The 12,985-nt window shown below is 39.9% G+C and overlaps 2 protein-coding genes across 5 annotated transcripts in view; both read left to right on the top strand.

The window, feature by feature from the left end:
• The first annotated feature begins 4,905 nt into the window (after positions 1 to 4,905).
• LOC130095997 (uncharacterized) lies at positions 4,906 to 7,921 on the top strand. Of its 4 annotated transcripts, XM_056262611.1 has the most exons (9): positions 4,912 to 5,007; positions 5,087 to 5,134; positions 5,264 to 5,332; positions 6,437 to 6,497; positions 6,599 to 6,649; positions 6,726 to 6,770; positions 6,858 to 6,922; positions 7,003 to 7,114; positions 7,599 to 7,921. In XM_056262611.1, the coding sequence occupies exons 5-9, from the start codon at positions 6,641 to 6,643 to the stop codon at positions 7,914 to 7,916; spliced, it is 549 nt and encodes a 182-aa protein (XP_056118586.1). In that variant the 5' UTR covers positions 4,912 to 5,007; positions 5,087 to 5,134; positions 5,264 to 5,332; positions 6,437 to 6,497; positions 6,599 to 6,640; the 3' UTR covers positions 7,917 to 7,921. The 4 variants fall into 4 exon arrangements, with proteins under 4 accessions (XP_056118585.1, XP_056118586.1, XP_056118587.1 ...); XM_056262612.1 differs by lacking the exon at positions 5,264 to 5,332; XM_056262613.1 differs by lacking the exon at positions 4,912 to 5,007 and having other exon boundaries at positions 5,018 to 5,134.
• Positions 7,922 to 12,797: 4,876 nt separating this feature from the next.
• The window catches only part of LOC130095996 (arrestin domain-containing protein 3-like), a 12,466-nt gene continuing 12,278 nt past the window's right edge, over positions 12,798 to 12,985 (top strand). Inside the window, exon 1 of the mRNA XM_056262609.1 lies at positions 12,798 to 12,985. This exon is cut by the window's right edge and continues 93 nt beyond it. Coding sequence (XP_056118584.1) covers positions 12,817 to 12,985 — 169 coding nt within the window. The 5' untranslated portion in view covers positions 12,798 to 12,816.

Genomic DNA, 12,985 nt, shown 5'->3' with positions numbered 1-12,985 from the left:
TCCTTTATTTTCTTTTTTCATAAAAGTCTCGGTTCAACATTAAGTTGCTGCGAAGTTCGTTTAAACGTCTCTCCTGCAACGCGCTTCGAACTGTAAAGACTCTTATTCGCCTGCCAATCACACGTGACCGGCTGTTCAGAAACTTCCATCCAGGCACTTCAAAGACAACCAGCCACACGGACCCGGTCGGGAAACCCCTTTGACGAAGCACCGCAAAAGGGAACTCCCTAAGCAACGCAAAGACAAGCAAGTAGCAGCTACTCCAGACTCTTAACTGAACTGGTGCAAATGTAAATTGAATAACCTGTCTAAGAAACGAAGGTTTAAATTAATGCTTGGTGGTTCGTTCAGGTCATGTCTTACAAAGTGCATCTCACTCTGAAAACTCACTCTCTCTCTCTCTCTCTCTCTCTCTCTCTCTCTCTCTCTTCCTCTGCGCCTTGTATGAATGCGTGTGTGTGATTGTGTTTAGACCTTAGTTTTATGTGTTTAGAATAGTTAATAAAGTCGTCAATATATTTGAAAAGATATTTGCCTTGTGTTGTGCTTGCACATTTAATGTCTTGTACTGTCGATCTAAAGTTACCTTGCTAATACATAGTGTTTCACTATAGATTGGATATTCATATCTGTTGCCAAGGTTATAATTACGGCCCGTTCAAATGAACTCTAAACGAGTCATTTGCTCGGTTCCATAGTGATTCGGTCAAGATTCATTGCAAATCGATGAATCATTCCTTTTGAGCTAAATTGGCCTTCCGGCCCCCCTTAAATACATTTTATGTATATTATTATTGTGTGATTCGTTACAGCGGAATCTCTACATCTCAGTTCTCCAGCGGCAGTCATCTGTGAGGGAAACTGTCGGTACACGATCCGTTCCACCTGCACGATCCGTTCTACGCATGCGTAGTAGACGCAGTAGAAAACGCACATGCGCAAATTATAATTCTGTTTTGCGATGCTGATTTTGATTTACGACACTGCACGATCTGTTCCACGCATGCGCATATTTGTACCGCGAAACTTTCATTCACTCACAGCAAAAGAAAATGGAGTTCAGTGGAAGAAATGAGCGAAATGAGAAGTTTGCCCTTTACGCTGCCGTTAGACAATATTTGGTTGACGGGTTGGTGGATGCAGCGTTGAAGAAGAAGGTCTCACGAATGGCTGCAAATTTTGTTATAAGAGGTACGTGAGTGCATAGACATCATTATTGATAGACGCCCTATCAACCGCTAAGTTACTGCCAGTGTCCCATCTTAGACCGGTCACCCGCTGTAATCTGTTTGGCAGGTGCAATGAGCTGTCAGCGCATTAAATTAATTATACCTCACTGAATATCAAACTGATTTTCGCGCGGTTTTTTTTGCTGCAAATGTCATTCATGTAGCTATGATACAGGACACATGGTTCGGCGTATTTTAATATTCACAGTAGGCTTACAGTAATATAATATTCTGATATAAGATATACAGTGACCAGACACAATATATGATGTATGTGATGTAGGATATAAGGTATTTTATAAATCACACACTATAAATATGATAAAGAAGCAGAAACAGATAGTTGCAGTAAAGTAAGATATTTTAATAAGTTGACACAAACAAACACGAACAGACACTCTCTCACACACAAACTCACACACAAACAAACAAACCGGAACAGACACAAACATACTCCCTCTCACACACAAACACACTCTCTCACACACACAAACTCACTCTCTCACACAAACACAGACACTCTCTCACTCATACAAACAAACACGAACAGACACAAACAGACCATTCAAGTTGAATTATGATTTGTGACACACACACTCACACACAAACAAACACGAACAGACACTCTCTCACACACAAACTCACTCACTCACACACAAACAAACAGGAACAGATACAAACAGACACCCTCTCACACACAAACACACTCTCTCTCACACACAAACTCACTCGCACACTCTCTCACACAAACAGACACTCTCTCACACACAAACACACACTCTCTCACTCACACACAAACAAACAGGAACCGACACCCTCTCACAAACAAACAGACACACACACTCTCTCTCTCTCTCTCTCTCTCTCTCTCTCTCTCTCTCTCTCTCTCTCTCTCTCACACAAACACGAACAGACACACACACACACACTCTCTCTCTCTCTCTCTCTCTCTCTCTCTCTCTCTCTCTCTCTCTCTCTCTCTCTCTCTCTCTCTCTCTCTCTCTCTCTCTCTCTCTCTCTCTCTCTCTCTCAAAAAGCAAGACTATGTAAACAAAAACACAGCCACTGTACAAAAGTGGCAATTATAGAATAACGGACACAGCAATGCATCATGTTCTATAAGATCATCATGTTTTTAGCATAATCCAGGGGATTAAAACGTACAAAATATATTTCAGGCCTAGTGAAGTTGGTAACTAACTAATAATAGTAGTAATTGTGTAAAGTTGCATAAAATGGTAATACTCACTAATGCAAGAAAAAACTACCTCAAAAAACTGTTATCTGTGCTGTTGTCCAGTAACTCCAGTTGGAAACTTCACCCCAAAATGGCGGGCTACCGAAACGCCACCTAGTGGCTGTTACCAAAAAAAGCATCAGAGTTTCGCCTCTTGTTCTTCTATACTCTGGTATTTGAAAATAATATTTCGCATTGTTTTAGTTAACACGTGTGAGCATGTCAGTAACGTTCCATCTAGTCAGACATAGTAACCGCCAACATTTTTCACCACACGTGTTTGCATCCCTGAACAGACACATGTGCACATACGTGCTGTATTGTAATACCAAACAAAGCAGCAAAATCATTACGTTACAAACATTGTTTGTCTATCACAGAAAGTAAATTATTCTACATTGGCCCCAGTGCACAATTCATGAGGCTGGTTGTGCTGTCTGATGAGCAGAGGCGGGCTGTCCTGGAGGAGTGCCACAACAACCCTGGAACAGGGAACCATGGGGGCGTGAGGGCGACCATGGACAGGGTTGCTGTGGGGTACTACTGGGATAACATAAAGGCAGATGTGGCAGATTGGGTACTTTTTTGGAACTTTAATGGAATTTGACACTATGGCTCTCAGGCAATGAATTGATTTAGTGGCTTTGTTTGACTTCAGATAATTATTTTGTCTAAATAATATAATTATTTTGTCTAAATAATAAATGTATCCATCAGGTCAAAAGCTGTCACAGATGCCAAAAGAACGACCCCATAAAGACTGTGTCTCCTGCCCTTCACCCTATTAAGGTAGAGCTTACCTTGGTGTACCACTTAAAGCAACAAGTTAGGTGATGTGGTAATATTACATATCTCCACAGGTGAAAGAGCCGTGGGAGGTGGTCGGTATGGACCTCATTGGTCCACTGAAAAAAACCATGAAAGACCATCAATACGTCCTCACGGTGACAGACCTGTTCACCAAGTGGGTTATCGCTGAGCCTTTGAAGTGTGGCTCTAGCACTGAGGTGGCTGAGGCACTTGTGTCAAAGCTCTACACATTTGGTATGGTCCGGAAAATCATCACTGACAGGGGCCGTGCATTTGTTAACGAGGTATGTGTCCTTATTACCCTCTCCCTTCACACAGGGCATATGGCATCATCACAATTCATTGGTCATTTCTGAGACCAATAAATATTGAAAATAACCATGTGTGTCTGATGTACAGCTTAATGCACACATATTTGCGGCGTTGAACATCAAGCATGCCATCACAAGTGCATACCATCCCCAGTCAAACGGCCAAGTAAGTGTGCCCTCATGACATCCCGCAAAACAGTAAAGTCCATTTTAGCCAATGTACACTAAAGTGCATGTAACAATTCCTTTCTATGTTGAAGGATGAGAGAACTAATCAAAATATAAAGAGGACTCTCAGAAAATATGTTAATCAGCACCATGATGATTGGGACATCCACTTACAGGCCATAGTTTATGGAATAAACACTGCAAAACAGGTTATTATTCAAAATGACTAGATAACATATGTTGCATACATGTTTTAAGAGTTTTATTTTGTGATTTGATGCAAAACATTTTGTTTCAAATTAGAGATCCACCAAGTACAGCCCGTACTTTTTAATGTACAATAGGCACCCCCGTCTACCACAGGCATTAAATGTCTGTGAGACAGACGCTGCCTTTGAATTGGCGGACCCAGAGGAGGAGCTGGAGCTAAAACTAGCTGGAGTCAAGGCCCTCAATGAAACGGTTTGTTCAGAGTTGTGTGAATGGCATGTTCAATTTGAATAAGAATGTTCGCATAGTAATATATTCTTATCTTTAAGGTACGGAAAAACATTGAAAAGGCACAGGGGAAACAAAAAAAGGCTTTTGAGGCAAAGAAAAGGAAAGGGGTTCGCCAGTGCTCAGTTAAGGCAGGGGACGAGGTCCTAATTGGGGAGCCCAAAAAGAAGGTGAAGAAGGGAAATTGTTTACAGGATCTCCACCAAGGGCCATTCACCCTCACATCCCTGACAGAGAAGGGTGTGGCAAGTGTGGCTATGTTAGGAAAAATACAGAAAATGAATGTTGCACAGCTAAGGCCCTACTTTCGGCCACAAGGTATTGTAATAATCCTACTTGGTGACATAGCAAATATAAACATGACACTTGGCAATGCTGATTACTATTTACTTTCCTGTTGTGTAGATCATAGCCATGAATCGGAGGGCAGCCAAAACAATGCAGAAGACATTGGACTGGTGGACCACCAGTATGCCAATAAAGGTCCACTGTGGCACAAGAGGTTGTGTCCTCAACAAGAACAAGTGGTGAGTGCCAAACTAAACTGGATAGTTCACATGCACAGCTTGTTGGTGTGCTTTAAATAATAAATGCATGATTGCTTATTCCTAACAGGGATATTTTTTATTTCTAGCTGACCTATGTGCTGGATAGAACACGTCCAGCAAAAGAAATTGTTGTTCTGGATGGCCCAGTTTGTCTTCAAAGGGAAGACTTTTGGAGCCTGGGGCTAGATGAACAGGTGGAGAGCAGTGTAAGTGGATATTGCTGTAAAGAGTTTGGATGGTTCTAATGCCTTTATTGTAATTATGCAAAACATTCTGTGCTTTCAGATTGGGAATGCGTGCTTCAGGCTGGTAGAGGAGGCAGGCAGGAGACATGTATGTATTTGTATTTACCTTGATGACTTACACATAAGTTTGTGCAAAAGTGAGTGCACCTCTCACATTTTTACTACTCACTTTTGTGAGATGTATGTATATGAAATGCAGACATACAATTTTATTCAGGGAATGGATGTCCACATTGCTGACCTATTTGAAGTCCCTAAATGGAAACTAAGCGAACCTAGTTTGCCGGTAAGTTGTATAATGTGTTGATAAGTCCCGCAGATACACCTCTTTAAGTGAAGATTATGTCCAAGGAGATCTGAACATAGTTTTTTTTTCATAGGACAATGTGGAATCTAAAGATATCATCATTTTGCCAGCATGGTCTAGGGGGTCACAAACAGCAAGCCACTACATGCTTTGTGTACAGTTACATTGTTTTTTAGTTTTTCCTCTATTTTTAAACCAGTTGGTGCCCCTATAGCTGACATTAATAGGGTATGTTCTTCACAGGTGTTATTAGTTGCTAAGAAGGAGGCTATTTTTCTGGACTCATTATGTCCAAATGGGTTTGGAGATGAGAAATACCGAACCATATTTAGGTTTGAAATGCATAAGCAGAGGACATTAGCAAGGTTTGACCTGTGACCGATTAAGGCTAACAAAGAACATAAAGTGCATGTAGTTACGTGCTACTATGGGAATTAAAGTTAATACATGATAGGGGGTGTTTTCTACTTTTTTTTTCATCCAGTTAAGCCTGAACAGCACTCTGAAAATCTTCAATCTGATGACATTGTGTAACAGCCTTAACAAATACAGATCAAACTGAGTGAAATGGACTGATATCCTGTTCAGGCAAAGCCTTGTTCTCTGGCTTTAGGTTTGATTAAAAGCCTTGTTCTCTGGCTTTAGGATTGAGTAAAAGCCTTGTTCTCTGGCTTTAGGATTGAGTAAAAACCTTGTTCTCTGGCTTTAGGTTTGATTAAAAGCCTTGTTCTTTGGCTTTAGGATTGAGTAAAAGCCTTGTTCTCTGGCTTTAGGTTTGATTAAAAGCCTTGTTCTTTGGCTTTAGGATTGAGTAAAAGCCTTGTTCTCTGGCTTTAGGATTGAGTAAAAGCCTTGTTCTCTGGCTTTAGGATTGAGTAAAAACCTTGTTCTCTGGCTTTAGGATTGAGTAAAAGCCTTGTTCTCTGGCTTTAGGATTGAGTAAAAGCCTTGTTCTCTGGCTTTAGGATTGAGTAAAAACCTTGTTCTCTGGCTTTAGGATTGAGTAAAAGCCTTGTTCTCTGGCTTTAGGATTAAGGAAAAAACCTTGTTCTATGGATTCAGTTTTGCATAATGTTTTTCCAGACAACTTGCAGGAGCAGTGGCTAATGGACCGTGGGTGGAGAAGACGGGCAAAGATTTTGATGTAACTTTACTTACTATGTAAATTTGCCATTTCATTTTGCTCAGCGGACACTATATATGGTTGTCAACATTACATCTGAGTAACTGTATATTACTTTTCAGCCATTTCCAGTTCAGTCAGATGGACAGAGCTGTGGGATATTCATGCTTATGGTAAACTTATACAATTTCTACTCAATTTTTCCTGTTTGTCCTAAATCTCCATAGTAATTATTTTTCTCTTTAACAGTATGCCCTCTGCATCTGTACTGGTGCCATGTTTCACTTTTTGGATGTAAGTTGTAATTCATGGAATGTATATGTATCAAAGAATGTTAAAAAACAAACAATGCAAGACTCCAATATTACATGTGTATTACAGACTGACATACCATCTATTCGGAAGTGGTGGTGTCTCCAGATTCTGGAGAAATTCTCGATCGCAAGGTAGGGCATATATTTCAAGCAGTAAAACATTGGTCTGCTTTACAATTATGCTACATTAAAAGTACCATACTTTTGAATAGGCATGGGCAGAACTTCGGGCAGCGCTTTGCCTTCTGGACAGAGGAGGCAGAACAGCTGATGGCAGGCACCCTACCACCTATTTATAGGATTTCTCGACCCCAAATAGTCAAGGTATGGCCAAACTAACCAGACAACCATTTTCACGTACGCATTCTAAATGTTAAATTAACACCGGTAACACCGACTACCGTAGCAAGCCAAGTTACTACCCGAACCCCGAAGTTCCGTAGTGCCAGTAAAAGCGATACAGACCCCGTCAGGCAATGGCAGAAGTGCCTTTCACCCTGTTATGACTTGATGAACCACTGATAAGATTTTGGAAACATTATTTTAAGGTAAAAATGTTACATAGTGTTGCTTTAAGTATTGTGTTTACATGAGGTAAAATATAATTGCAATATTGCTAAAATCCCATTATAATCGCATTATGAGGGTGCATGTAAACGTTGTCAATCTTTCACCCTTAGTTACATTGCAGCCATCTCCAAGAGACATTTGTTCATTTTTTTGCTGAAAAGATGTCTTTAGGCCCCGTTTGAAAGACCAAAACATTTTATGTTGTAGTCTTAATTTATGGTATTTTACTTTATCATAGGAGGAACAGGTAGAAGTGGAGGAGCTGCCCCTCACATTGAAACATATGTACCAGGCAGAATACATCGTGAGGAACAGTATTGGGCTTTTCACTGGCCAGGTGCAAGAACCATCATACATGTTGATGGATCATGATGACCAAATGAAAGCGTGGAGGGTGCTGATGGAGTCGAGGAAGTGCTATGCCATGGAGCCTTTCACGTTCATTTTTGAAAACATTCAGGACATGGAAACCTTCATGATTATTTGCAAAGACACCCTCAACCTGAGAGTAAATGCTGGAGTTGGGGTGCACAGTCACCCCTATACATTTTGTTAGTGTGTGTGTGTGTGTGTGTGTGTGTGTTACAGCGGAAAGAGTGTTCGTTTAAATGAACAGAGCTGTTACAGCGGAAAGAGTGTTCGTCTGAAGTGGACTGAGAGCTGTTACAGCGGAAAGAGTGTTCGTCTGAAGTGGACTGAGAGCTGTTACAGCGGAAAGAGTGTTCGTCTGAAGTGACTGAGCTGTTACAGCGGAAAGAGTGTTCGTCTGAAGTGACTGAGCTGTTACAGCGGAAAGAGTGTTCGTCTGAAGTGACTGAGCTGTTACAGCGGAAAGAGTGTTCGTCTGTAGTGGACTGAGAGCTGTTACAGCGGAAAGAGTGTTCGTCTGAAGTGGACTGAGAGCTGTTACAGCGGAAAGAGTGTTCGTCTGAAGTGGACTGAGCTGTTACAGCGGAAAGAGTGTTCGTCTGTAGTGACTGAGAGCTGTTACAGCGGAAAGAGTGTTCGTCTGAAGTGGACTGAGAGCTGTTACAGCGGAAAGAGTGTTCGTCTGAAGTGGACTGAGAGCTGTTACAGCGGAAAGAGTGTTCGTCTGAAGTGGACTGAGAGCTGTTACAGCGGAAAGAGTGTTCGTCTGAAGTGACTGAGCTGTTACAGCGGAAAGAGTGTTCGTCTGAAGTGACTGAGCTGTTACAGCGGAAAGAGTGTTCGTCTGAAGTGGACTGAGAGCTGTTACAGCGGAAAGAGTGTTCGTCTGAAGTGACTGAGCTGTTACAGCGGAAAGAGTGTTCGTCTGAAGTGGACTGAGAGCTGTTAAAGTGTGTGTGTGTGTGTGTGTGTGTGTGTGTGTGTGTGTGTGTGTGTGTGTGTGTGTGTGTGTGTGTGTGTGTGTGTGTGTGTGTGTGTGTGTGTGTGTGTGTGTGTGTGTGTGTGTGTGTGTGTGTGTGTGTGTGTGTGTGTGTGTGTGTGTGTGTGTGTGTGTGTGTGTGTGTGTGTGTGTGTGTGTGTGTGTGTGTGTGTGTGTGTGTGTGTGTGTGTGTGTGTGTGTTTATAAAGATAAATAAAGATACTCAAAAAGTGTACTTTACTACTGTCCACCACTGGTCCCATGTCACTTCTGTGTGTACACATGCTTCTTTCAAGTCATTTCCATTGTCAGTTTGAAATACTCTATAACGTTTCCCCAGACTTGTTTGTAGTTCTTTTTTCACGTAAGTGCAGATAGTCTAGGCAGAAATGCATATTATGTTCCTTTATTGTCTTTGTAAACAACATTAAAGAGATTATTTTCCGCATTTAGATTATATAGATATATATTAGCCTATATAGACCCATACTAATACAAAATTACTCAACTTAAAAGGTAACTAATAGCCGATTATAAATTAATAATTTATTTAATTTAATAATTAAATTTTAATCAAAAAAAATGACACCAAACCATCTGACAATACTGACCTCAGACCAAAACACGGCAAGTTAAGTCAGTTAAGCCTAATACCATACAGCAATGAATCGCAAAGGAGAGTGGGGGAAACTGATCATGTATGTTCATAACTCACAGTCACAACTCCTTTATTATTTTGGATTGGCAACCACGTAAACACATCGTAATGCAGCGTAAGCTACATTTAAAAACATCAAAATAGACCCGCTGTGAAATGTTAAACAAAATACAACTAAAGTTACACAAACATTGAATGTCTATGTTACACAAATACCGGTATGCCGCAAGTTGTGCCGCCTGGCCGTAAAGTGTTTCATCCACGCATGCGTGGTACCGATAGTGTAGGAAAACCGTGACGTCTTCTACTACGTAATTACGCGCATGCGTAGAACGGATCGTGCAGATGGAACGGATCGTGTACCGACAGAAACCAGTTCAACCCAAGCGCTCTTTGATGACGTGAGGATTACGTCCCCTGCAGATCATCTGTCCATCATCGTATAAAGCCCGCCCTGGCAATTTGATTGGCCCGACGATTTCTGAACCGATCATAATTACTCCTCAATGGAGCGAGTCCAGACCGAACTTCCCGATCAAAAAATGTTGTGGGCGGGGTTCGGGCTGGCATCCAGGCTAGCAGCATACTAGACTTCTTTCAAAAACATTAAAAAAACAACACCAAACTTTTGAATGGAAGTGTATTTATAAAATGTTAATTATTTTGATTATTATTATTATTACTACAAAAATACTGTGAAATTTTATATTTTAAAACAATTTTTTTCTATTCTAATATATTTTAAAATGTCATGTACTTAGGAATTTTGTCAAGCATACTTTTTCTCGCCTAGATGTGACCCCCATGCAACATGTCTTTTTTGATATTATGAACAGCCCTCCCACCTCCAAGCATTTGATCTCCCGGTTTGTTAACCTCTTTGTTGTGGCAACCCCCTCTCTCCATATTAAAGAGGCGTGGAGCAAGGACACCGGCGAAGCTATATCTGACGAGCTATGGGCGAAAGGGTTAAAAAGAATAAAAGCATACTCTATTAATGCTCGACTTCAGCTTATTCAGTTCAAAGTAGTTCATAGGTTGCACTATTCCAAGACTAGACTGAACAAATTATTTCCGGCTGTCTCCCCCACTTGTGATAAATGTAAATCAACTAATGGAACTCTTGGGCATCTTTTCTGGTCCTGCTCTAAGCTCACTAAATTCTGGGTCGATATTTTCAGTTTGTACAGTGCTGTTTACAATAGACAACTGATTCCTGACTGTCTCTTAGTAATACTGGGCTGCTCCGAAGGTTCTTTGGCTCTTCCATCCGCTTTACAACAAGCCCTCATGTTTGGTATGTTCATTGCAAAACGGGTTATCCTAAAGGAGTGGAAGTCTGCTTCCTCTCCTTGCTTCAAGAGGTGGCTTAATGATATGGTTTCCTGTTTACACCTTGAAGAAATTCGGTTCTCTATGTCTAGTTCTCAAGATAAGTTCAAGAAGATCTGGGGCCCTTTCATAGAATACATCAGGAAGGATAGATTTCAAACTGGGACCTAAATGCAATGCACTTTTTAAAAAAAAAATGTAATTTTTTTTTTTTTAAATCTTTGGGTAGTTATCTCTACTGAGACTGCCACTCCCCTCTGGCTCAGGCCTCCGTGATTCAATTTGTGAATGGGCTTTTTGTGATATCTCTTCATTGTACTGACACGTATATTTATACTTGTTTCTTTCTATAAAATGTGTAACTGTTGGCTGTATGTGTTTTTTTTTTTTTTTTTTTTTTTTTTTTTTTTTGTCTTTGGTCTGTTTTTTTGTTGTTGTTGTTGTTTGTGCCTTAATTGTCTGATTTACTGCCTTTTTTTGTTTGTATTATGTGCACCTGTGTATAAAAAAAGAAAAAAAAAAGTCATGTACTCCAGCGATGGGACAGCTGAATTTTCAGCATCATTGCTCCTTTTTCAGTGTCACATGATCCTTCAGAAATCATTCTAATATGCTGATTTGGTGCTCAAGAAACATTTCTTACTATTATCAATGTTGGAAACAGTTGTTCTGTTTAATATTTTTGTGGAAACCAGGATACATTTTCTCAGCACACATTAAAGGTAAAAAGAAGAGCATTTATTTCAATTTGTATTGTATATTTTTTGTAACTATTAATATCTTTATTAGACCTCTATTAGACTCAGTTTCAGATGCTCTGGATTCAATAGTTGATAAAAAAAAAATTCATGACAAAATTCTTATGGTAAAATTCTTATGGTAAGTAAATTCAAGGCTTAAACAGACCAAAAACAAGGACACAAATGCAAAATTATGCTTGACTTACTAAGAACAACAAAATTGTCCAAAACATTAAGACAAATGGCACACATGGCACCACCTAGTGGCTGAGAGTTCAAAATCATCCAATCTTAAAACCAGGACATTTCATTCACAACAAAATTCAAATTCCCAAATGCACAAGCATGAAACATAAATAAGAAATGTAAAAATATATATTTTTTTAAAAGATTAAAATTTTATTTAAAATGTACTCAAAACAAATCTAAGGAAAATACTCACTTTATTTAGAAATGAGCTAGGGGTGAAATCATATGAGTCATGAACTGTCCTCCTGAGTTTAAAGTAGAAGAACAAAGTTTCTATAAACTATTTTAAGAACATTATTTTGAAAACATTTTATTTAATTCAATGTAAATAATTAGGCTATCCTATTGTTGCTGATATAGTAGATTTAAAGAAATGCCTTTGTTATTATTATTGTTGTTGTTATTATTGATATTATTGTTAATAATAATAATCATATATAAACAATGTGTATACACCATTAAAAGATTGTAGAGCAAATTTGTTAACGGGACAGTTAGTTGGCAGTTTTTATTTTGAAAACAAAAGAAAGAAAAAGAGAACTGTAACGTTGAACCCGCCATGGGGGCTGAGTGTGGACGGAGGAGCTGAACACGCAGCGCCGAATGAAGCTCAATGAAACCTCTATTGCAGGTATGATAAATAATGATGATGTATGTGGGATGATATAGTTAGTAGACAGGCAGACAGTTTTTAAAATTCAGACTTATCACCCAAGGTTAATTTTCCATCCAGCACAGTAGGTGGCGATAATGCTCCTTAGGAGTTAATCGCCATTAAACAACAAGAAGAAGAAGAAGAAGAAGAAAAAGAGAACCGGAAGTGATGATGTCACTGCAGCTGCTGACACAAATGCAGACAACAAGGCTGAAAATAACGAAACCGGCGGTACGTCCCCATGGTGCGGAATACGCCAGAATTCCAAAGAAGAAGATGCATATCAATCGTCTTCTTTGGATTTCTGGCGTATAGTAGATGTTATGCCAATCTCAAAGCTAACCAGGCAATAGTAAGAAGCGTCGACCACGCCCTCAACCCGTGCTAAGAATATTAGCCCCGCTTCACCTTCGAGAACGAGAAGACGAGACCGCTTGCAGTGTGTAAACCAGTGTAAACATACATAACAATACAATGTCAAGATCCATCAAAGAGCTTATTCTCCATTACGACCCCATTAATGAAAGCAATATTTTTACTAGTGGGGACATTGTGGAGGGGCGAGTTGTTTTGGAAGTGACCAAAGAAATAAAGGTGGATACGTTTTTTGTGAAGTTCACGGGAGATGCCAACGTGAGCTGGA

Source organism: Rhinichthys klamathensis, unplaced genomic scaffold (assembly GCF_029890125.1).
Source record: "Rhinichthys klamathensis goyatoka isolate OS25496 unplaced genomic scaffold, OSU_Roscu_1.1 h1tg000195l_1, whole genome shotgun sequence".
Taxonomy (NCBI): domain Eukaryota; kingdom Metazoa; phylum Chordata; class Actinopteri; order Cypriniformes; family Leuciscidae; genus Rhinichthys; species Rhinichthys klamathensis.
Note: the sequence above shows the minus strand (reverse complement) of the source record. Positions and strands in the feature narration are given on the sequence as shown.